Raw genomic sequence first — 25,622 nt, 5'->3', positions numbered from 1 at the left:
TCCATGGGGAGACCCCTCCCCCCTACCTCCCCAGCCAGCATGAGACCCCATCCAAGCACTTCCCTGGCTTTCCTGGTGCCGGAACATGGCATAGCTGTTGGGGAGAACAGCTTGCTGGGAGGCATGGCTGCCTGGTCACAGGGGCTTAGGCCAAGGCTGGCCCTGGTCCACATGGCCAGATTACCACTTTACTCTCTGTCCTCAATTCCATTTAGGATGCTCAGGATCAATGAATAATCTGTTCATTCAAGTCACACTGGAGTGGGTGAATACCATGTGCTACCTACCTCTCTGCGGATAAACCTGCTTTTCAAAGGTACTGCTTGCCTAGCGGTGGGATTTTAGGCCCTGCTACAGAGGGGGGAAGGAAATGGCTTTGACCTGCAGGGCCTTCCCGGGACCCCATGAATGATCCACCATAAGTCTGTCCCTGTTGACCACTCTGCTCCTCCAGGTGCACTATTCCATTTGTGTATCCAGTAGGAAAATACAATTCTTCAGAGTAACAAACCTAATGTTCTGGAAGCACCAGGAGGCCTCGGAGGTACTGACCCCTCACTACTTAGCATCCGCTCATCTGGACCCCTGGGCTGTAGAGGGAGTAACTCTACATAATGACCAGAGCCAGCAGGGACCTTGTTCCTGCCATGGGTCAGGCCCAGCTCCAAGCACTCCATATACACTGACTTGCTTACCCCTCATAGCGACCCAGTGGAGGAGTTGCTATTTTTGTCTTTTCGTGTCATAGAAGAGAAAAACAAGGATAGAGAGGTCAAACTATGCACCCGTGGCTACCCAGCTAAGAAGTGGAGCAGCGAGATTGGAACTCAGGCTTCCTGGCAGAGCTTGGGAGTCCTCTGCACGGGTGTCGCTCTGCCTGGGGCTGAAGGGCAGAGGGCTGTCCTGGACCGAGAGCAGCGGGTCCTACAGACCTGCAGAGACCTTTACAAGTGGCTTTCCCCGTGCTGCTGAAGGCAAAGCACAAACGGGAAGCCGTATGTGTCTGAAAATAGACTCTTGGAGAAATGAATGTATTATCCAAAGAAATGAATCTCAAAGGGCAATGAGTAGGGGATGCTATCTTAGCCAGAGAATGTTTCCAGATAAAGTAATCCCCCAAACAAACGAATTAACAAAAAACCAAACAAAACTAAACCAAAAAATAAACAGCAACCACAACAACAAAGGCTTCCCAGAGAACCACCATGCAGGCAATCACCACTTTTGCCTGTGGATAAAACCGACAGTTCTAGAAATAAAGGGAGATAGATATAAAGGGTTTCAAAGTATGGGAGTGATTTTTGTTTTTTCATTTAATGCCAAGTTTCAAAGAAGGAAGAATATGTCTGTCAACTGTTACACACTCATTCTATTTAAAATCCATGCAGATGTCTTAATGGGCTCTGTCAGGAGTGGGAGGGCCCCCCCCACTGGCTGCTTCCCAAAGGCCACAGAGAACCCTTGGTGGTGAGTGTGGAGCCCAGGCTTAGCGGCCCCGTTGTGGCCATTACTTCTTCTTGAACACTTGATGGCACACCTGGTCACCACAGGTCAGATCCTGCAAGGTCAGAAAGTGGGTGAGTGACTCGCAGGCCAGGACTTCCTCTGCCTGCCCGCCCCCCCCACCGCCCCGCCCAACCTCTTGGTGTCTGTGAGTTGGGGTGGGGGTGGGGAAGCTGGAATACAGAGGACACTTAGTAATTCTGGGCAAAGTGCATCTCATAGACCCAATCAGCTGGCATGCCCTGCAGGGAGCAGTAATTTGATTTTGACACTTGGATTGAGCTTGAACAACTATAAAAATGAAAGATGTAAAGAAATTACCCTCTTGGGCGGGATTTTTCCTACTCCCGTGATTAAAGCAACATCTCTTAATTTATAAAAGGCAGTGAAGCCATGAAGAAGGAAAGGATCTAGTGGGGAGAAGCGTTTGGAAGGCAAGGGCCCGGGAATATGCAGGCTGGTGGGCTGTCACTCCATGATGTGGGCTTTCTGGCCCCTGGTGATTGGAATGTTGGTTGGTGGCATCCCAGGCAATGACAGGGCAACAGGGCATGGGCTGCAGAAGGGCTCCCCCAGGCCTGTCTATGCAGGCAAGATGCTGCTTTTCATCCAGACAGAGGGAGCCCCCAGGCCTTATCTGTACCTCATGACTCCTCGAGGGAGGAGAGAAAAATATGAGTGTGGGGACGGCCACAAAATCATTGCAGCTGACAATGAATCCATTGTCTTAGCCACAGGGACCACTGGGGATTGTACTACAATTAAAAAAATCCATCATCCAAACCAGAGCAGGTAGGGAGAACCGCCAATGGAAAACAGGGTGAATGCTTCCCATTTATCACCAGTTGACACTGCCTCCAAAATAAAGATCTCAGGTGGGGCCAGCCCGGCTCTGAAGGGCACCACGGTGACCTGAATACTGACACTGGGGCCAATACCTGCCTGACTCCGTAGGTGAAGGAATGACTGAACGAATGAAGAGCCATTTAACAAATGAGTGACTGAATGCATGAAGGAGTGAAAGATTTCTCACTATATGAATGCCGGACACATAAATTGCCTTGAAGATTGAAGACTGAAAAATTCAGCTATCTAGACACATATAATTCATTTCAGGAGATCAGCCATTGTTCCTCCTGCTCTGTTCTAATGCCAACACCTGTGGTCTGTAAGGTGGTTCCCAAGCCCGCCTGCCCCTATCCATCCCACTCCCACCCCTCTTCTTCCTGGCTCACATAATGGTCAGAAGGCCTGGAGCCACCCTCCTCTGGCGCATCTTCATTCTGTGCCTCACATTTCTCTTCAGCTGGTCTTTAACAGGTTCCCTGCATTTTTCCTGGGATCTCGGCTTCCTAACTCAGCATTTTGAACTCTCATTGTAATTGCAGCTTTTCACAGAAACAGTCATATAGATTTCTTCCTGGGGTGCCCTGAGCCAGATGGGAATGGCTTTCTGACTATATGACCACACGCATTTGGCTGGAGCTCAGGGGAGGAGAGCAGGGCCATTTTTCTTGTCAAAGCACCTGGTGAGGTGAACCTGCAGTTTGTGTAAGCACTGTGGAAGGGAGCTGGGCCCACCCCGGGACTTACCAGGTACAGCTTGTCCCCTTCAACCCACTGCCTCCAACCACGGTTCTCCTTCTCCCCCTTCTGCACGCACACAAGGACATCACCTTCCCAGGTGACCAGCGTCTGCAATGACAGGTTCCCAGGGAAATCAAATGTATGGCCTTGATTGGGACGGAACAAACCGAAGCCCGCAGCTGCGGTTCCTGCGGCCATTGCCAGGTTCCTGCCTGCCTACAGGACAGAGCCCTCAGCCTCTGCCAAGCCAGGATCTGCCAGACTCACTTTCCACATATGCCTTCCATTCCTGCCAAACCGGTTTTTTGTGGCTGGTTCTGTTCTCTTTCAAAGAATTCTAGGGGCACCAGGGTGGCTCAGTCGGTTAGGCGTCCGACTCTTGACTTCAGCTCAGGTCATGATCTTGGGGGTTGTGAGCTCAAGCCCCGCTTTGGGCTCTGCACTGAGTAGGGAGACTGCTTGAGATTCTCTTTCTTCCTCTCCCTCTGCCCCTGCCCTCACTCATGCCCTCTCTCTCTCTCAAATAAGTAAATAAATCTTAAAAAAAAAAAAAAAGGAATTCTACTCTCTCATTTTATCATATGGTGAAGATAGCATTACAAATCAGGGGGGGAAAGATGATGCATTTGACTATAAATGATGTAAAATTTCTGGAAGGGTAAAATAGCACAATGTCAACAGATGAAGAACAAACTGGGAAAAATACTTGCAACACATATCAAAGACCTGACTTCCTTATATATAAAGGGCTCCTATAAATCAAAAAGAGAAAGATCATTACCCTAATAGGAAATTTTAAAAAGGACACAGCCAACAACTTACAAGGAAAAGAAAAAAAAAAAAAAACAACCTAAAACCCAGCAGATGGCTTTTAAACCTAAGAAAAGATATTCAACCTTACTCATAATAGGAGAAATGCAAATTAAGGCTGTTTTTCAGATACAATTCATCATACAGTCAAAGATCAAAGAGTTTGATAACACACTGAGTTAGAGGAAGTGTGGAGAAGCAGGCCCCTCTGTAAATGGCTGGTGGATATATAAATTGGTCTGAATCCTTTTGCAGGGCAGTTTTATATTACCTCTTGAAATATAACATTGTGTATACTCTTTGACCTAGAAATTCTGCTTCTGGGAATTTTCCCTACAGGAACCGCATGGTGAAGGCTGCCTATCGTGGGGCAATAATACAGGCAGAGAAGCTACCTGACTAGGAGGGGACCACAACAGATGGCTCCAGGGCCATCCTCATCATCCAGAAGCAGGAGGGTGGCCCTGCTCCTGGTGTTGGGCTTCCTCCGGACAGCAGTGCAGACTGGCTAGTCGCACGGGGGCGGGGGGGGTGGGCAGCAGAGATGCAGAGCTCATGCTGGACGGCCAGGGTGAGCTGACCAGCAAGTTGAAGAAGCCATAAACCTACTGAACCCCAAGAGGCTCAAACTCCTGGGCACACACTTACAGATTATACATCCCCACACCCCCAACTCCTCTGGCTTCTCTTTCTCCTTTTATTTCTCCTAGCACCTGCCTCGGGACCATTTGTACCATCCCTAGGTGGTTCTCCAGGGCCACCCGCCTCTGAGCCCAGATGAGGACTGCACATGCACCTCCCGAAGGATGATGTCACTCCCATCCAGACAGTGGTTTTGCATCGGTCTTGTCCTTTCTCAGGGATGACCCCGATGCCAGCTGGTTTTCTTCCAAGTATGTGCAAATGTATTATGCCTCTGTGAACAATATTATGCTAAGGACCAGACGTTTGCTTTTCTCTCTATCTTGTAAACCTGGTTGGTGACAAACTGACCTGTGTTTCTTTATTTACTGTCCTTGCACATTCGGGTCTATGTTTGGGGACGAATTTGTTTTCTACAGATTGTTAAGTCTACCTAGTTCTAAAATAATATTTGACCTTGACCATATTATATATTTTATGTACAATTTTATCCCTCCTCATTTTACTCCTCAGCACATCACAATGTTGTTTGTTATGGCAAAGGACTAGAAGCCTCATAAATTCCATCAGTGGGTGGCTGGTTAAATATGTGTGGTTCATCCATGCTATGCAGCCCTTGAAAGAAGGAGGCAGTCCTATACCTATGGAGGAGAGCAGTCTCCATAGTGTATGGTGAAGTTAAAAATGCAAGGAGCATGGCCATGTGCATAAAACAAGGGGGGCGGGGGATGTGTATGCATGCATATGTTTGCCCATATTCTCTGCAAGGAACTAAAAGAGCCCTTAATGGTGATCGTCCCTGAGGAAGAATCGAGAGGTGGAGGGCAGGATGGGAAGGAAATTTTACTTTTTACTGTTTAAATTTTCTTAAACCATCTGCATGTATTAATAGTCCCTAAATTAATTTAACAATAAAATTCTACATGTTTTCTAAAGAAAATACGTCTCCTCCTTCTTTGGGGCCATCCGAAGCCTCACATCTTTGAATGTGTTGAAGAAGCTTAATTCACAGGTTGCTCTCCTTGCTCTTCTGGGAGGGAGATGTTATCTGGAATATTCCAGAATTCTCTCCCAAATAGATGAGAAAGGAATATTCGTTTATCATTGCTCATCATCAGTCATGGGACTCAGTTCCCTCCCAAAAGGATGAGAAAGGACCCATGTCCTCTTATTTGGGCAAGGACTGTGTCTTGTAACCCCCTCTCCCCCAGCCCACATTGCCTCACACATCATGGACACCTAATACATGTTGACTGAACTAGTATCTATCTCCCCCAATAGACAATAAGCTCCATGAAAGAAGAGGCCACGTTGTTTCTGCAATACCAGACTCAGCAGAGAAGGTGCTTGGTGAGCAGTGTTGAATGACTCTGTGATTGAATTATTTTGTTGAAATGGAATCTTGAGGTAAACCCATGTGGGAGAATAAATGAGTGTATATATTCTTCATTGATGATCATTCTTGACAATGACTCAGCCAGCCCTCCTCCTTGCCTTGATTTCTATGGTCCCCCTGGAGTACACACATGACCATCAATATGGACACTGCATGGTAACTGTCCATCTACTTGTCTGCTTCCTCATGAGACTGTGAGATCTTTCAGGGCAGAAAGAGCTCTAATTCATTACTTTACCCATAGCTCCTGACCCAGGCCTCTCATGTAGTAGGGGTTTGGCAAATTCGTAGAAGGAACAAAAAAGAAAAATGTTGGTGCACGAGGGCCTGTCCTAATATTTTCTTTTAATAAATCTTAGTAGGCAGCAAGATTAAAAGTTATTCTGACCCTAAGTAAATTGGTTACCAATGAATTATGGTAATACCTACAATGTTATAGCCTTACTCCCACATAAAACAGCCAGTAAGAAGAGAGAATGGTTAAATGAACTAAAATTCCACAAGTCAATTTGCTTTCAGTTGGTGTCCCTCATCCCTGCATCAGAGGAAGCTCTGAAAGTTCAAGGCTCAACTGCCTTAAAAGATCTTGAGGTTGAGGGGATGGAGACAAGTGAGGGAAACCATTGCTTCTGAGCCAAAGGATAAAGAAGAAGCACTTGCACTGAATTAGAGAAGGAAGCTGGGCCCATGCTGCAGTTTCCCTCTCTCAGTGTCCGCAATTAACATTGTTAAAAACAGCCCTGTATGGGAAATTAGATAAGGTACTATCTCAGTGTTAAATTTACAGAGGTGGATAATGATACTGTGATTATATAAGAGAATATCCTAATTCTTGGGAAACACTGAATTACTTAGAGGTAACACATCAGATTGTTCAGAAAAAAATATGTTTATAATAGTGAGAGAGCATGTACAAAAGATAAAGCAAATGGGGCAAAACGGTGACAGTAGGTAGTTCTCAGGAAAGAGTATATGGATGGTCTTTGCTATTTTCATGCAACTTTTCTGTAAATTTGAATCAGTCCCCTAAGAGGTTTCTGTTGTTGTTGTTTTTAAAGGAAAACAACGGCTCTTTAAATTAAGCACATTGAAGAGCACCAAGAACATGATTAAACCTTCCCAGCGCACCTGCCCTTGTGCAAGAGCGATTTTGGCAGCGCCCACCCTCCCCTCCCACAATTCCAAGTGCGGGCTTCCCCAGAAGCCTGCTGCCCCTGGGCTCTCGTGGACACCACGTGACATTCCTTGTTCTAACCACCGTAGTCTGTGTCTGCTTTCCCCTGCCCTGATTGTCTGCCCCAATTACTTATTGCTTTCAATGGAGATATAATTCCCATACGATAAAATTTACCTTTTTAAAATACAACTCAGTCATGTTTAGTATATTCACAAGGTTGTAAAACTGTCACCACTGTCCAAATCCAGAACATTTTCATTGCCCCGCAAAGAAACCCTGTTCCAATCAGCAGTCACTCCCCATTCCCTCTGCCCCTGGCAACCACTTTCTGTCTCTAGGGATGTGCCTCATTTTTTTTTTTTTAAAGATTTTATTTATTTATTTGGGAGAGAGAGAGAGAGATAGTGACAGAGATAGCGAGAGAGAGCACGAGTGGGGAAGAGAGGGAGAAGCAGGCTCTCCGCTGAGCAGGGAGCCCAAAGTTGGCCTCGATTCCAAGACTCCAGGATCATGACCTGAGCCGAAGGCAGACACTTAACCCACTGAGCCACCCAGGTGCCCCTAGGGATTTGCCTATTCTGGGCATTTCATGTAAGTCATACAATATGTGGCCTTTGTGTCTGACTGCTCTCACTTAGCAGGATGTTTCCCAAGGTCATGCAGGGATGTATCAGTGTTCCATTCCTTTCTATGCCTGCATGCTATTCCATTACATGAGGATCAGTTACTTCTTTTTAATTTTATTCTGGGTAGCTTGTGTAATTTTGAAAAGGGCTTTAAATCCTCTTAGAAACAAATCAGAGTAGTGAGTGAAAAATATATATGACCTGCAGGAAGGAAGAAGAGGGTCCCTGGGTCCCTCAAAGTGTCGACCCCACGGTTAAAGTGGTGTCACCACCCCTGCTCTGGGATGGCATAGATCTGGGCACTCTAGGTAGGGCCCTATTGTGCCTCTGCTACAACCCCACCCCCCCACACACATCTCTCCCCCAGACTGCCGAATGGTGAGGTGCTCAGAGGGGTTTGTGAGGGTGACAGAGATGTTCAGAAGTAGAGCCCTGGAGAATAAGAGCATGAATACTATAGCAACACGTGCACATACGCACACACAGACGCATGTGCACACGTGCAGACAGATACGTGTATGCCCACGTGCACACACACATGTGAACATGTGTGCACATGCACACGGACACACAGCTTTGTGCACCCTCAGGCGTGCCACCACATGCGGGCCACAGAAATTAACCAGAGAGATAGACTCACTTGCTCCCTGTGGTCCCTTTCCAGCTGAAGGGTTCCAGTCAGACTACAGCAAGTAGGTAGTCCCAAGGGCATCTGGTCTGGGTTGTGATGCTCATGGGAACAGCCTTTTGCTGGAGACTGGGGAAATTCTGTCCTGGGGACTTTTCAGGCCCCACCAGTCTCGTGTGTGTGTGTGTGTGTGTGCGTGTGTGTATAAGCCCCAACTTTTTGTTGTGGGCAAAGCGGAGATAGGAAGTGGGAAATGGGATTCTCTTTCTCTCTGCAGCACCACGAGCTGACCCTGGGGAAAGGCGAAGAGGCACAACAGTAGGTGTTGAGAGGCAGAATACTCTAATGGTCAGGGTTGGAAGGATGTAACTTATCTTAGGAAGAGTGAGTTCTTTACTATTAAAGGTGATGAAAGAAGAAGTCAGAGAGTACAGGCGTGCTTCTCCACAGCCCACATCCAGAATGGAAAGGAGAGGAAAATGAATCATGGTGAACAGATTAGGCTAGAACAGCAGAGTGATGCAAAAATTCAGTGACAAATTTCCCATCCGTTCTGGTGTCTGAGGAATTGGCCTTCCAGCCACACAGTTCAGAGAAGCCTTGTCGATTCATCAACCCCTCAGGGAGGGGATTCTACAAGGGGCTGTTCCAGAGCCTGGAAGCTTCGGCCCTTATGCCAAGACTGCTCTGATGGAAGCATTTCCAAAGTGCTTTTCATTTCCCACTTTTCTTTAGCAAGGAGCACTAAATATAATTCAACCTTGACTTGATGGCTGAGATTATCAATGTTGCAGGACAATTTGATGGAGAAATAAAATGTGTCTTGCTCTCTTGGCTTTAGAGTCATCGCCAAAGAATGATGACAGCTTTTTCTCCCCACCCCAGGAGAGCAGCCAGAGCTCATGTCCCTTGCTTTGGGGGAGAGTTGAGACCTCTGACTTTGAAAGAGCTCCTGGAAGGACCAGAGAAGAGTGGGACTCTGGAGAGAGTGGGGCTCATGGTGAAAGGGGAAAGGCAGGGTGGAGGATTCAGCTTCCTTGTGGCACTCTGATGGGCTGGCCCACTGCTGGGGTGAGGGCACAGATACCTGCGGATGAGATACTCACTTTGGGAGCCAGGGCAGAGGTCCTGGTGGCTGCATTGGCATGGAGGGAGCGGGTACTATAAATATGCAGGCTGCCCACCCTTGTATAAACTGCATGGACCTGGACAGTGAGTGGTCAGTGGCAACCATGGTAAATGACAAACTGGAAGTCCTTCCAAGTTTCCTGGGCTGTATAATCCATGCGGTTCTTGCATGATGCTAAGATTGGAACTGGGGGGGGGGGGGGGGGGTCCCGGGGGGGCCCACTCAGTTAAGCATCTGCCTTTGGCTCAGTTCATGATCCCGGGGTCCTGGGATCCAGCCCTGTGTTGGGCTCCTACTCAGTGGGGAGTCTGCTTCTCCCTCTCTCTCTGCCCCTCCTCCCATTCGTGCTGGTGCTCTCTCTCTCTCTCACTCACACGCACTCTCAAATAAATAAATAAATAAAATCTTAAAAAAAAGATTGGAATGGAGGAATCCTTAAGTATGACTGAGATTGCATTTCCCCCTGTTCCTGTTTGTGGGGACTGACCAGGTATAATTGGATTTGGATAACCAAAGACAGGTACACTGAGTGTGAGTGTGAGCACTGCAGCAACTGGACACTGGGCTGTGATACCACATGGTGATGCAAAAGGCAAGGGGGGCCTGCTGTTACCCTGTCTCCCCCTGCCCCCTGCCCCCAACCCCACTTCTCCCTGCTGCTGTCATTCTCTGCCTTATTTACAAACAGCTCCTCTGGGTGAGGGCCCGCTTCTCTTGCAGAGTCCAGTTCTCGGGCCTCGAGATAACTCCCCACTTGTGCACTCAGAGTTGTCTGCTCACTTTCAGGGTCCTACCTATATCTAAGCAGTTCAAGGGGCTAGAAGTCTGGACTTCCGGTGGATGGAGATTTCCTTGATTATGTCCTGTGAGTTTAAGGTGATGCTGGGACAGAAACCATCAACATGCTAGAGATTTCTCTAAGTAACTAGCACTGGGTAAACCTTGACTTCTTTAGTCTACTGAGTTTTTCTGATTAGCACTGCATTTTTCTTTAAAAAATCCAAAATTGAGGTATTTCATATAAAAACGTATGAATTCTCAACATCTCTTGAAAAGAAAAAAAGCAGCCTAGCAACATGAGGCCCCCGTGCTCCATGGCAATGCTTGGCTGGTGCTGAGTAGGGCTGCCCTGGGATGAAGAGCTGTGCTACCCAGCTTGCAAAATCACTGTCACTCCCTACGATATTGCCCTTGCCCGTCAGGCCCACGTTGGCATAGGAGCTGGCCTCCTACCCCAGGTCCTGGACAGGTCAGCAGTCCTCTATCTCTCCTTCGCTTATAAGCTTAGTGTAGAAGCCAGCTTGCTTCTCCCTGCTGAGCTTCCGATACTTGCTTATTGCTAGCATCAAGTCACTCTGGTCCCCTCTCCTGATCCCTCCCTGGTTGTTTCTGTCATATTTTCATTGTGAAGCCAGATGGCTGGCTTCTGCACACAGAGTATATGAGTAGAAATGCCAGGCCAGGTCCTCACCTTAACAGTCCGGTTATCCAGGCCCTTCGTGCACTCCTCAAACTCCACTCCAACAGTGAAATCCAGCTCATAGTTGCGGAACGTGCTGTTGGTTTTTGTCTTGAAGTTATCGCCATCTTGATTAATAATCTTTGTCTGAGTCAGACGGACTGCGATCTTGCGGGTGGCAAAATCAATATCTGTTGGCAAAGGGAGTCGTGGAGGTTATGATGTGCTCAGCCAGACTCATTCATTTCTTTAACAAGGCCAAACATCCAGGACCAGATACTCAGACCATGGGCAGCCCACGTTTCCTTGCTCAGATGGGAAACAAGAATTGTCTTACACATGGCCAGTTTGGACATCTCAGTCAATCGTCTGGAAACCTAGGGTCTCTCAGTGCCTCCTCAGAAGCCTGATGGGGGGGGGAGGTAGCAGGCAGGGCTCACCCCTGAGCTGCAACTCCCAGTAGGCATGTGAATTCATACACACACATACACACATGCATATGCAGGTATGTGCCACACACACACCCCTCCCCCACAGAAGCTCCATTCTATTTGACATATTGGATTTCTTCCTAGGAGTTTGCTGAATGAAAGATCTCATGGTTTAAAAGGAAAAAGACTGCTTAAAAATAACCAGTCTAGATCATGGGTAAAAATGGGCCTTTTGTTAATGTCCATGGTAGGTAAGGATACATACAAACCTCCATTTTTAAAGCAGATTGGGGGTGTACTTAGCTAGGCTGTTCTGCCTCAGTCATGGGCCCCCAGGACAACGTTAAGCACATTTCAGACACTTAATAAATACTTGTGCAGAGATTTCTTTTGTTGCTTTTAAGGAAAAGATGAATGATTGTTCATATTTTTATTATTGTGAAAAGTTTAAAACAAACTAAAGTAGAAAGGAGAGTACAAGGAACTCCACACATCCATTACCCAGATTCAACCATTATCAAGATTTTGCCAATTTACTCCATTTACATCTTTTCTTTGCCTTGATTTTTTCCCCATCAAATTCTATAGCAGTTCTTTTTATCCCCGGCTTTACTAAGATACATTTAACAAATAACATTGCATCGCATTGTATCACCTTAAGTGGTACGATGTGATGATTAGATACACATATATGTTGCAAAGTGTTGACCAACAATAAGGCAGTTCTTGGGGTGCCTGGGTGGCTCAGTTGGTTAAGCGGCTGCCTTTGGCTCAGGTCATGATTCCGGGGTCCTGGGATCGAGCCCCGCATCGGGCTCCCCACTCAGTGGAGAGCCTGCTTCTCCTTCTCCCTCTGCCTGCAGCTCTGCCTTCTTGTGCTCTCTCTCTATCTCTCTGTCAAATAAATAAACAAAATCTTTAAAAACAAACAAAAAAACAAACAAAAAAAACCAATGAGGCAGTTCTTTTTAAAGTTTAGTATGTATCAGAATTTCCAAGACAACTTGTGCAGAGATCTTTGGGCCCCAGTTCCATAGATTCTGACTCTGTAGGTCTTGGGGCAAGCTGTGAATCTGCATTTCTAATAAACTCCAAGGTGATGTTCATATTATCGGTCATTGATCACACTTCAAGCAGTATTGCTATGACAGATTGACAATTGATACATTGGCAGTATTTGTTTTCACATATATTTTTGATTGAGACAAATGGCAATGGGTGTTTGAACATTAAGTCTCACCAGAGAGCCTTCCAGTTATCTTTATATCTTTATTTTAAAATAGGGAGGAAGTTATTAGGAAGTATTTTTAAGGAAAACGTATTCATTTCTCAGAGACTATTAGTAAACAAAAGGGAGTGTGTCCGTGAGTGGGGTGTTTCATTTACTAAGCTTTGAATTTTACAGTATGAAGTTAGGTGTGGAGCCAAACTTCTTGCTAACCTCTGGTTGTGTATAAAATGTCACCCAAGCCAAAATGTCACTGTCCCGTGGCATAGATTTAGAAACAGAGGATAATTCTGGAACTTGCTATAAACATCATTAAGCTCTTAGTATCTAGCCAAAATCATATTGGATCCCCTTTATGTCTGTGAATTCTCCAGATATTTTTGGATGCCAATCTAAATCTTTAACTTTTTTTTTCCAGAAACTCCACCTGGAAGTTTTTAAAAATACTGACATTGGTTCTATCATAACCCAAAGATAATAATGACCTCAAGTGTAAGAACAATTCAAATTCATTGAGTGTTCTTTCTCTGAGAATCCCAGCCCCTGGTAGGTCAGTAATTAAACTTCACACTGTATGCTTTCTGGTGGGGGATAAATACTGTTGTGCCCATGAGGAAGACCAGCAGTTACCAACAGTTTAGGAAGTTCCTGGCAATATGGAGAATTAACACCTCTGCTGGCCTACCGCCACCCTTTCTGCTGCCCTTCCATGGTAGCCAGGCATCACTCCCCTCATCCTCTCTTCCCATTCCTTTGTGACTCATCTCCTTCTGGATCTCTTTAATTACTAACACTCTTCTCCTCCTAAAGGGCCAAGAAGATACTAAAGCTGGCTGGTTGGACCTCAGTATGGGTCAGCAGTTTGACTGCAGCTAGGAACCCACAAGAGTACCACATCTGCATGGGGAAGGTCCCTGCCTGGGCTTTTGGACCTGAAATTGTATAGTCAGCCTTTATCATAAAGGGAATAATTTCAAATAACATCAGGCGGCCCAGAAGGTAAAGGGATTACATACCTGTATCCTAAGTTGAAAAGAAAAACAGGTTCAAGTTGGCATGAGCTAGTGCTTGAATGCTAGTGTCTTGCTCCAATATTATTCACGACTATTGGTTGAGAACATTGCATGTTTAAGAATTCACCAATGGGTCCCAAAGCTGGCTGTCCATCAGGATCATGTAGGAAGATGTAAAAACTACAGATTTCTGGGTCTTACCCTAGACCCAGAATCTCTGGATGGTTTTAGATCTTGGATTTCATCATAAGGGGCTGTATGGAGAGACTTGTATGGTTTAGAGGAAATTTGAAAGCCATGACTTAAGCACCTACTCCTCAAGCCATAGGTGATGACATGGAGGCCCAGAGAGGTTAAGTGACTTGTCTAAGCATACACAACTGAAAAAGCCATCACAGGATTTGGTAATTGGATGGATATGTGTGGAGGGATCAGGTTGGGAGGAGAAAACAGTAGTTTTGAGCTTGGGAGTCAAGGTGCGATCCAGAAGCATCGGAGAGAGAATTAATCTTATGGGGAACATAGGAGCTGAATTTTAGGTCAGATGATCTGGAGGCTACTCTGTATGGACCCTTGGTAATATTTGGGGTGGTAATTAAGACACTCCTTGGAACCAACTAGGAATGGGGCCCTAGGGTGGAACCACCCTTGGGAAACCTCACCCAACAAACCCATGAGATAAGTATTGTATTATCTCCATTTTACCAATGAGGAAACTGGCTCAGGGAAGCTCTGTCACTCTCCCTGGGTTGTATAGCGAGGAAGTGATTGAGACGGAATTTGACCTCAGAATGGCCTGTCTCTGGGGCCAGCACAGTGCTCCACAAGCTCTGGGCCAGCCTGTCTTGTCAGAAGGTCAGACCACCAGAGTCTGTGCACTTTCTGTGGCTGCCCAAATACCAGTAACTTCTGAGTGACTCTTCTTTACAATTCCCCTGGAGCTGCAGGGACTTCTGGATCCAACTAGAGGACACCTCCCTGTTTGGGGCAGTTTATGTTTCCCAGAGCTCTAATGTACTGTCTTTACCACACAGCAGTTGTTTTCTGGGCTCAGGGTCCTCTACAAAGTCTGAGCTGGATCAATCGCACTCTAACCCCTGGCCTTTTTCTGATAGCTCGTTTAGCTTCTGCTTCGTGGCTTAGGGAATTGTACCCAGGACAGCCAAGCCACACAGCCTGCAATGAGGCCACAGGACGTGGAATTAGATAAAAGCTCTCTCTGCTGCCCTTTGTGTGTGAACACTTCTAGGCTAGCATTCACAGAGGCTGGGGTACCCCACTGCATTTGCCATGGTGCTCAGCTTCATTGGTCATTGGGTGGTCCAAAAAATGTGGCTCATAATCAACTACATTTGGGAAATGAGGAGGTAAAACCAAGAGAAGCTGGTTTCTGAAGAAACTGAACTGAAGAAACACTGAAGAACTTCACAGAGCCTTCAATCTAGGAAAGATGCTTTGCAACCCCAACAGTGGGGATATAGGATATGGACTTTCCCAGTCTTGTGTGGCTGTAGACCCACCCTGTGGTGGGACATCCCACCTGGTTGGTCTGGTGTTCCATAGAACATGATACAGAAAGGGCTGACAAAACCCTCCAGCTTTCTCTCAGTCACCTGGGCCCTGCAATTATGGAACTATCTCCTGTTTCATTTTCTCCCTTCAAGGTAACTGCTGGCCTGTTTGGAAGGGAAAAGAGTAAACAGGACCAAGTGGTCAAGTATCTCTGTCTTAGAAATTAATCCTCCCTTAAAATTGCTAAAAGCCACTGAAGAGTCTTCCATATCTAGTCAGTATAAGCACATGCTTGTGGCAGGCAGAGGGCTAACATGTCACACTCCAACTCCTGTTTCTCTCCTTCTGCCCCAGAAACACAGTCTAGCGAGTCAGGTGACTCCTGTGTGTCCAGCTTCACTCCCACTGCTGGAGCCTTGAGTCCAGATCTACAAACAGCTGAGAGCAGTGGCCATAAGTAGAGCTATTAGGAACTGCATCAGGTTGCTTTGAGCATTAAATATGATCGAGTTTGTGAAGAGTTCTGCCCAGTGGCTGGCGGCTTGTGGTAATGGTCCCATGAATGGTAGCTGCTGCCATCATCGTAATCATCTTTATGAAGCCCCTTGATCTCACAGGTTGCTGTGCTCTGCGTACTTCGCATTTTCCCATATGCCCTGTGTGTTCGCCCCCTAAATCCCTGCCACTCTCCTTGCAGCTCTCCAAATCTCACGAGACCCAGCCCCAGCCTTGCCTTCTCCAGCCGGTTCTGCTCTTTCCTGCCTCCTTCCTCACCTGCTCTTCAGACCACACAGCTTTACCCCCCAGAAGACACAGCCTGATAGTTTCTTCTGACTTTTTCATGGGGGTGATTGTTCTTCCCTCCAAAATCTAACCTATATGAGGACAATGCTCTCTTCTTGCTCTGTGTCCCCAGGGTTGGGCACAGAGTAGGTGCTCAAGAAACACTTCCGGATTGGTTAATGGCCACCATAGTTTAGGACAGTGGTTCTCGCAGTGAGGTCTCTGGGCCAGCAGCACCACAGCACCTGGGAACCTCTTAGAAATGTAAATTCTGTATTCTTGGCTGGATGTTCTTCTCATTTAGTACCCTGAATATGTCTTGCCAGCACTTTCTGGCTTGCCAGGTCTCTGTGGATAGGGCTGATGTTATTCTGATGTTCCTCCCTCCATATGTAAGAAATCTCTTCCCCAAGAGATTTCTCAGATTCCCCTGAGCTGCTCTCAGGATAGCTTCCTTGGCTCTAAGATTTCCAAGTTTCACTATTATATGCCGGGGTGTTGGTCTATTTTTATTAATTTTGGGAGGGGTCCTCTCTGCCTCTTGGACACAAATGCTGTTTCCTTCCCCAGATTAGGGAAGTTCTCAGCTATGATTTGCTCAAATATACCTTCTAGTCCTCTCTCTCTCTCTCCACCCCCTCAGGGGTCCCAGTAATTCTAACATTGGAACGTTTTATGGCATCATTGATCTGTCTAAGTCTGTTCTCATGGGCTTCTAGCTGCCTATCCCTATCCTCCTCAGCTTCCTTCCTTTCTATCCTTCCTTTTTATCTTCTAGATCACTAATTCATTCTTCTGTCTCATTTACCCTGGCTTAGAATATCCGGTTTAGACTGTAGTCATTCATAGCATTTTTAAGTTCAGCCTGATTAGATCTCATTTCTGCCCTTAGAGATTCTATATTGTTGCTAATGCTTTTCTCAAGCCTAGCTATTGACTTCATAATTGCTACCCTGAAGTCTATCTCTGACATCTTGCTTATATCCATATCCATTAGAGCTGTGGCAGAGGACATTGTCTCTGGTTCTTTTCTTCGTTGGGAGTTTCTCCTCCTAGTCATTCTGTTGAGGTATGGTTGAGGGAATGTACAGAGTCCAAAATATCAACCACGACCCAAGCAAAATGCACCTACAAAAAAATCTGAAGTAGTTGAAAGCTACCACAGATATGCCATCAAAGCCAAGATGATCCAAAACAATAAAGAAGAAAGAAAAAAGAAAAGAGAAAAAAAAAGATGAGGGGTGGGGAGAGAGATTATAATCTCTCAGGGTGAACAAAGCAGGGTGATCTGTCTATTCCTGCTTGATTTTTGGTCTGCGTGTTAGAAGACACTATATCCCAGGGTGCCTGGGTGGCTCAGTCGTTGAGTGCCTGCCTTCGGCTCGGGTCATGATCCCAGGGTCCTGGGATCAAGCCCCGCATCGGGCTCCCTGCTCTGTGGGGGGCCTGCTTCTCCCTCTCCCACTCCCCCTGCTTGTGTTCCCTCTCTCGCTGTGTCTCTCTCTGTCAAATAAATAAATAAATTCTTTAAAAGAAAAGACACTATATCCCAAAATTGCAAAGAAATCAGAACTTACATATATATCAAGATAAAATTGAATTGAGTGAAAAACGGGCTGGTATGGGGCATAAATCTATAAAACATATATGTGAAAAAGAAAATAAAAGTTAAGAAGCAACTTAAAAACATAGGTTGGGAAATGAATAAAGAAGATGTGGTTCATATATACAATATATTGTATTGTAGAAATATTACTCAGCCATCAGAAAGGATGAATACCCACCATTTGCATCAACATGGATGGAACTGGAGGGGATTATGCTAAGTGAAATAAGTCAAGCGGAGAAAGACAATTATCATATGGTTTCACTCATATGTGGAACATAAGGAATAGTGGGGAGGACCACAGAGGAAGGGAGGGAAAACTGAATGGGAAGAAATCAGAGAGGGAGACAAATCATGAAAGACTCTGGACTCTGGGAAACAAACTGAGGGTTACAGAAGGAAGGGGGTTGGGGGGATGGGGTAACAGGGTGATGGGTATTAAGGAGGGCACGTGTGGTGACGAGCACTGGGTGTTACATGTAACTAATGAATTGTTGAATGCTACATCAAAAACTAATGATGTATTACATGTTGGCTGATTGAACATTAAAAAAGAGTTAAAAATAGGGCTACCCTAAAAAATAAATATGGGAAAAATAAAATACGATGAAATCAGAGAAGGAGACAAACCATAAGAGACTCTTAGTCATAGGAAACAAACTGAGGGTTGCTGGAGGGGAAGTGGGTGGGGCGATGGGGTAACTGAGTGATGGGCATTAGGAGGGCATGTAAAACAAAACAAAACAAAACAAACAAAACAAAAAGTAAATTCTGGGTCTTACCCTAGACCTGGGGGTTGGGCCCTGCTTGTTTTAACAAGCCTTGCAAGTGATTCCGTGCATGCTAAAGTTTAGAACCACTGGTATAACAGAGTGAGAGTCAGATCCAGGTATAAATCCTGCCCCAGATTTCCCAGCTATGTGACTTCAGGGAAGTCACTTTCCCTTTCTGTGCCTTCTAAGCTTTCTCACAGTAAAATGGGGAAAGAATGCTCATCTCATAGTGTTATTTATGTAAGGATTCAGTTAAAATGATGGTAAAATGCTTTACCAAGTACCAATGAGCTTGTGGGTATTCTGTGCACAGTGGCCTCCACCCCTTGGCCTTTCCTGTTTAGGTGAAACAGTGGCCAGATCGGCATTCAGTCCAGAGTGAAATATTTGGTTCATATTCATGCATCGCAAGGGCTCTGGACTCCGAAGGAACAGTCAGAATGGTGGCTGATCTACTTCCTCACTAGCATAGCCCTGGCTTTTTATCCAGCCTGGCCAAACATTTCTCTGCATGGACCAGCTTCCTCGCTGCAAAATTTGGCCAGTGGGTAGAAACAACTTTAGCTCCCACTCCTGAGGTCCATGCTGTTTTAAACCATGGTGCCGGAACTGTAGTTAGGAGATGATAAAGAAAACCACAGGCCAGGTGTTAACCAGGTGAAAAGAGGGGGAGGGCTCCAGGCAAAACAATGAAGGGAGAACTGGGGATTACAGAAAAATTTAGAACGGCAGCTTTCCTCAGAGAGGATGTGGAAATCAAGGCCCAGAGAATTTAAGTGGTGGGTTCAGAGTTACTCAGCTGGGACAGAGCTCCTGACAGCTTGCCCACAAATAAATTCTGTTTATCACTCACAACTAAGGCTCCCCTAACAAAAATTATTGCTTGTCCCTGGTTGCCTAGAAAGGTAGATCACAGCTAAAAATGCCTATTGCTGAGAGAACTGGTTCGTCCTGGCCACACCACCCCCAGTCAATCTTTCTGACCAGCGCCAGGGGAATCTTATTAGGGGTTCTATGCAAATGGAATCAAGTATTGCTGCTTCTCTGGATTGAAAAATGGCTTGGCATCTTTGCCACCCTTTAGCATTTGCACAGGCTAGTTAATCATGTCACCTCTGCTCCACCCCAGGGTAGGGAGCCAAGTGTTCTGTTGGTGGATTCGTGATATTTCTAATCAAAAGGAAAGGTTTAACTGCCGCTGTAGAATACACACACACACTCACACACACACACAGATTACAAAAACACTTCCTCTTTGTACTTTGCAACGAAAATTATTTTCCTGATATGATATTTTAACACCAGGGTTAGCGAGTATGTTTTATCTGCTTTTCTGGATTAAAGGTATCTTCGAGCCTGATTTATAGCCAGGTGAAATAAATTTCTATCTCAGAGGAAAAGGTCCAAAGGCAAGCTATATCTGAATAATATATGTGGCTTGTAGCTGCTGCAGAAGAAAACAACAACACTGAAGTGACTTTATTAAAGCATACTTTCCATAACTACATTTTGAACAATGTAAGTCATAAAGTTGAAATATGAGTATGCTACTCACCATTAAAATGCTTTGTAATACGCTTGTGAAAAAAGCTAAAGTCGCGGGTTAAAAGGGCAGGCACTCTTTGTAAATTAAAGAGAGAGATGCACACATATTCATCATGTGAAATCTGAGATCTATTTCAAGCACGGCTTTGATGGGCTTCAAACCTGGACTCCTTAATTCTCAGATCATCAGCACACTTGGGCAACTGTGAGAAGCAGAGTGCAAGACCAATCTTCTCTGCATCTTTTCCTCCAGATAACACATTTAGAGAGAAATTGGACTGACCCCCTGCCTGCCTCCTCCTGTCTCTCATGGGCATCTCCAAATTTCCTAGCCAGTGGAGGCAGACTGGAGACCCTGGGGTGCCTCCCTTCTCCCTCTGCATGATTTTCGCTCCCGACTCATACTCTAGGACTCACTGCTGGGATGGGGGCAGGGGGAGGTGGGGCCAATACAAGCTAGGAGAGAAGGGGCTCTCTCTCTCCTAGGGGAAGTGGCTAGGAAGGGGCTGAACTTATCTTCACTGGGGCTTTTCTACCCGCCACACCCCCAGTACTTTCCCTGTTTAAAAGTCCAATCAGGGACGCCTGGGTGGCTCAGTGGGTTAAGCGTCTGCTTTCGGCTCAGGTCATGATCCCAGGGTCCTGGGATTGAGTCCCACGTTGGGCTCTCTGCTCAGTGGGGAGCCTGCTTCTCCCTCTGCCTGCCGCTCCCCCAGCTTGTGTTCCCTCTCTCTGACAAATAAATAAATAAAATCTTAAAAAAAAAAAAAGTCCAACCAGATACCATGTGGTTCAAGTAAAGACTTTGGCAATGTGTATAACTTCTTTGACCTGCAGGCACTAGCAGAAATCCAAATTTTGTGAATATAACTCCTTGGGTCATCAGACATTTTTTCTTTCTCTCTCCCTCTCCTTCATTTGCTAATTAATTTCCACCCAGGCACTCTGATTGACTCTTGCAATGTTTCTGAGGGTCCTGACTATCTATCATCCCGACACAACTTGCTCAGAATGAAGCTCCTTCTCCCCTACCCCCATGCTTAGTACCTTCACCTAGAACAGTGCTGTGGAAAGAGCTTGGGTGGTAGAAGCAGGCAGACCGGGTGTCTGTCTGAGCAACATTATTTCCCAGCCACAGGTGACCCCGGGGAGGTCCTTTCACTTCTCTGGGCTTCCGATTCCTCATCCTGAGAAATGGAAAACATTCCTTCCATCTTAATCCCTGACTATACCCTGAGCTCTAGATCTTGCATCAACATGCCAATTTTAATACTCCACCTGGATGTGTAATGGGCATCTGAAATCAAAATATGCAAAACAGAAGTCTTAGTGCATTCCACCCCACCCAGCACCTCTCTCCAAACTCACTCTTCCCCATATCTTCCCTATTTCAGCCTATGGGATCACCATCTTCCCAGTTGTTTAGCCCTAAACCTGGGGCTATCTTCATTTCCTCCATATCCTCTGGTTTCATATTCCTCTGCAAGCCCTGTTGGCTTTATCTCCAAAATACTTGTTGAACCTGTACTCTCTTCTCCAGGTCCCTGGGCACTACCAGCCCAAGCCACCACCACTTCTTGCCTGAACAACACAACAGCCTCCTAGGATGGGCCTCCCTGCTTCAAGTCTTGCCTTCCAATGATTCATTCTCTACACTGTAGCCGTAGTTATCCTTAAAGAACATAAATAAGCTAGATTGTCTTCCAGCATAAATGGCTGACTTTCCCCTTGTTTACCACTTCCAACACACCAGCCTTTGTGTTTCTTGAACACACCCAGAACTTTTGCATTTGCTGTCTCCTGTACCTGTGACTCCACTTCTCGACATTCAAGCCTTGGTTTGCTTGTCACCTCCTCAAACAGCCTTCTCTGACCACCCAACGCTCTTCACTCAAGAGGTCCTTTTTATTTTCTTTAAAGCACTTACCACTATCTTAAACTATTTACTTCCTTTCGCTGCCACTAGCATGTACACTCCAAGAGGACAAGGAACTTGTCACATCGTTGACCACCATGTTGCCAGTGCCTAGAACAGTTCTTGGCATGTCATAGGTGCTCAACGCGTGTGTTGAAACTGAATAAATTAAATGAAATAATGTATATAAAGTTCTGGCAAGATGCTTACCATGGCTTGATAACGCTTATCATGGCATGTGCTCATCTCTGAAGCTGGACTGTGGCTCTTAAACAGTCAGGACAGGATTTGGAACATTGTGGGTATTCAGGAAACCTTTCCTGGCAGAGACCATTCAGGGGGGAGCTGGCTGACTTCAGCCTCTAAGCCTACCTCCTTTCTGGTAGAATTTTCCAGAGACCCACTAGGACTTTTTGCAGTGGCCTCTGCTCTTTTAAATCTGTGCACGTTCATTTAAATGAAAAGATGTTCTTCATAGAAGATGGCCCCCCACCTTCTTTTCTAAATAAAGAGAAGAATTGGATCTTCCCTAATATTTACAATTTGTGGACTAAAGAATTCCTAGATTTCTAAATTGAACATTAACTGAGCAGTTTTAGGACACACACCTTCCATTATATGTCCACATCTTCACTGATTAAAGTTACATGATGGTGTTTCATTTTCTAGGTTCCTTCCCTGCCCTGTCCCCACCCAGTCACCAAATCTAGTCTATTTTCCACTCCAGACTTCACCCTGTCCACCTTCTTGGCACTGCTCTTACCATCTTCCCAGGGCCATCGCAACAAGCTCTTCACTTCTCTGACAGTCCCTGCAGATCTATTCACCCCTGGCTGTCAGAGTGAGCATTGGTGGCTTCTCTCTCCTCTGCAGACACTTCCTCTCCTTGTAGGGTTAAGTCCACACGTGGTGGCACACCACCTTCAAGATCTGACCTGTCACCTTTCTGACTCTCTTTCATCCCCTCCTTGCACTTCACTTCCTGGCAATACAACTTGTTCTGTTCACTCTGCCCAACACCACGTTCTTACTGGCCTGGCCTTTGCACACGCCTGCAGAGTCATGCCTGACTCCACTTCTGTGTGGAGCAATTCCCTCCATCCTTCAAAACCCCACTGAGCACTTAGGAAGCCTTCAGTGACCTGTGTACAGTAGCCCCCTCCACCACCCCACACCTACATCTTGTTCCTGTTGTTCTATTGCTATGGACCCAAGGGATGGAATCACCCACTGTCCTATGGGTAACAGATTGCATTTACTTAAAAGGCTGCAACAATACTTCTCATCCTACCTGCTATTTGTACCATGTGACTTTGACATTCCTCTCACTGAGAGATGGGGTCTCTGTACCCTTCCCTTGAATGTAGGTGAGCTCATGACTCCTCCAACCCAATAGAATACACTGGAAGTGATGCTGTATGATTTCTGAGCCTGGGTCATAAAAGGCCATTCAGCTTCTGCCTCCTCTCTCTTTGGACACAGCAAGCATGCTGTGAGGAAACCCAGGCCAGAAAATTCCTATCTGGCAGATGAAGAAACTGGTTCTGGAAGGTTAAAAAATTGGTCAAGGTTAGACAGCAAGCCTTAACTGGGCTGCCCCTCTGGTTTGGTTTCCTCACCTGTATGATCTTGTTCAAAATTATACTTCTGAGCTAAGCTCCAGACCATCTTCCCATGTATAGAATCAGTTTTCCATTCTATTGTCCACTCGGGGTGCTAAACTACTCAGCACAGCAGGACTGGGGCTCTGGTAGGAGGATTTGTGCCTCTACTATTATTCCCAACTTACAGATGAGGAATCTGAGCTTCAGAGAATTTGTATGATTTACCTATTATTACATAGCTAGCAAATAAGGAGCAAGGCTTGCACACAGATCTGTTGAACTCCATAGTGGCACTGTCTGGAGGGCTCGACCACAGTTCTTCCAAAGTTCCCCTCCTTCCCTCACCCCTCGTCTCCCCCTTACCTAGGGCCTTCATGTAGCCTTCAAAGTTGTCATTACTCTCCATCTCCCAGGTTCCATTCTGGTCCCTCGTCATGGTGATAGCCTCTGGTTCAGTGTGGGTGAGTGTTGAATGTCAAGGAGGCTGCGGGGAGAACATGTTGAAATGAGCTACTTTTATAGTATAGTGGAGCAGGTTTATGGCTTTGAGATAACAGTTTCAAAGGTTATAAGCACAACCCCCAAAAAACTTTCCTTTGCAAAGTTCAGCAGGACTATGAGCAATCCACGCTCAAAGTCCAACGTGGCCAGCATGGGTGCCCCAGTGATCTCTTCCACATGCAGGGCCTCAGAGCAGCAACTTTTTGGCTGGCTGGGTTCCCACAGAGCCCTTGGCCCCACAGTGAACACTCTGTCCTGCACTTGAGGAAAACCAATACCTAGTGCTCACCCCACACTGGGCAGAGCCCAATCTACTAAAAGCAAGCCATATCTGGAGGGAGGCCAGATGGGAGACAAAGGGGCAGTGGGACTCTGCTTCAAGACCCCAGGAGCAAGCTGAGGATCACCTTGACCAGAGTGGGGGGCATAGCTTGCATTTGGACAAAGACTCTTGGTTCAGGCTGTTCCCCAAATTAGCTGTCCCAGTGGGTCAGAAAATGGGTTGGATTACTGCTCTGATGCATAGTTCTGAGAAATGAGGCCTGAGTAGGGGCCACTATACTCAAGCATAGAGGTGTGGGCTGAGATGGATAAACTATGAGTCCCCAAAGGTGAGGCCAATTTTGATTATGGCACTTTGGAGCTCTAATATATGTATTCATATGTTGTGAAATCTAAGCAAATGGTTCTGTCTGTGTGTGGTTTGGGGGATGTAAAGTAGCACATCTATTTTTTAGTAAATGTACTGGAGTCAGGAAGACACACAGTAAAAAATGGCCCACCTGCTATCAAAAAACCAGTGTGGGATAAAGGGAAGAGTAAAGGACAACTTCCCACAAAGAGAAAATGAGTGAAGGCAGAAGAAATGGACAGATGAGAAGCATTAGGCTTCATTATTTGATGTCCAGCTAGAAGCTGCTGTAAGCTGAGCATTTAGCCTCCTGGTTTGGAAAGGTAGGCATTTGGGGCACCTGGGTGGCTCAGTCATTAAGCGTCTGCCTTCAGCTCATGTCATGATCCCAGGGTCCTGGGATAGAGCCCCGCATCAGGCTCCCTGCTCAGCGGGAAGCCTGCTGCTCCCTCTCCTACTCCCCTTGCTTGTGTTCCCTCTCTTGCTGTGTCTTTCTCTGTCAAATAAATAAATAAAATCTTAAAAAAAAAAAAAGAAAGGTAGGCAATTCAGATTCAAGGACTTCCACATAGCCCCTCCGACTCCCAACTGAGTCTCCCATAGGCCTCCTTTGCAAGAAAATAATAAAAAGCTGACATGATGGGGGAGGTTGTTGGGGGCAAAAATGGGGTTGTTAATTTCAATAAGCAAGAGATTTGAATTTTAATGGGTGGGTGGGGGCATTCACCCTTTGTCAGGCAGGAAGTTGAAACGAAGATGCTTGCATAAAACCAAAACACTGGACAGACTGTCAGTGAGAGTGTGAAATACCCAAATCTGCCCAGAGACAATAAGAAAGTTTGTCTATTTGGCCTGGGATCTATGTGAGTTAAAAAGAAGTTTTGCCCTGCTCTGCCTCTGCCTCTAGTTTGAGCTTATGCTTCCTGCTAGTCAATGTATTAAATATATGGAGTCCTGGGCACCTGGGTGGCTCAGTCGGTTAAGCGTCTGCCTTCAGCTCAGGTCATGATCTCAGGGTCCTGAGATTGAGCCCCACATTGGGCTCCCTGCTCAGTTGGGAGTCTGCTTCTCCCTCTCCCTCTGCCTGTCTCCCCCTACCCCCGCTTGTGTACTCTCTCTCTCT

General features: G+C 46.1%; 1 protein-coding gene across 1 annotated transcript; it reads right to left on the bottom strand.

Moving 5' to 3' along the window:
- Positions 1-1,272: 1,272 nt before the first annotated feature.
- RBP2 (retinol binding protein 2) lies at positions 1,273-23,919 on the bottom strand. Its single transcript, XM_032409202.1, has 4 exons — positions 23,731-23,919; positions 10,970-11,148; positions 3,097-3,198; positions 1,273-1,558 (listed from the first exon to the last, which is right to left on the bottom strand). Exons 1-4 carry the CDS (start codon positions 23,801-23,803, stop codon positions 1,508-1,510), a joined length of 405 nt encoding a protein of 134 aa, XP_032265093.1. The 5' UTR covers positions 23,804-23,919; the 3' UTR covers positions 1,273-1,507.
- Between the last annotated feature and the right edge of the window lie 1,703 nt (positions 23,920-25,622).

Source organism: Phoca vitulina, unplaced genomic scaffold, assembly GCF_004348235.1.
Source record: "Phoca vitulina isolate PV1807 unplaced genomic scaffold, GSC_HSeal_1.0 scaffold10, whole genome shotgun sequence".
Lineage (NCBI taxonomy): Eukaryota > Metazoa > Chordata > Mammalia > Carnivora > Phocidae > Phoca > Phoca vitulina.
The sequence above is the reverse complement of the archived record's forward strand: the minus strand, read 5'-3'. Positions and strand labels throughout refer to the sequence as shown.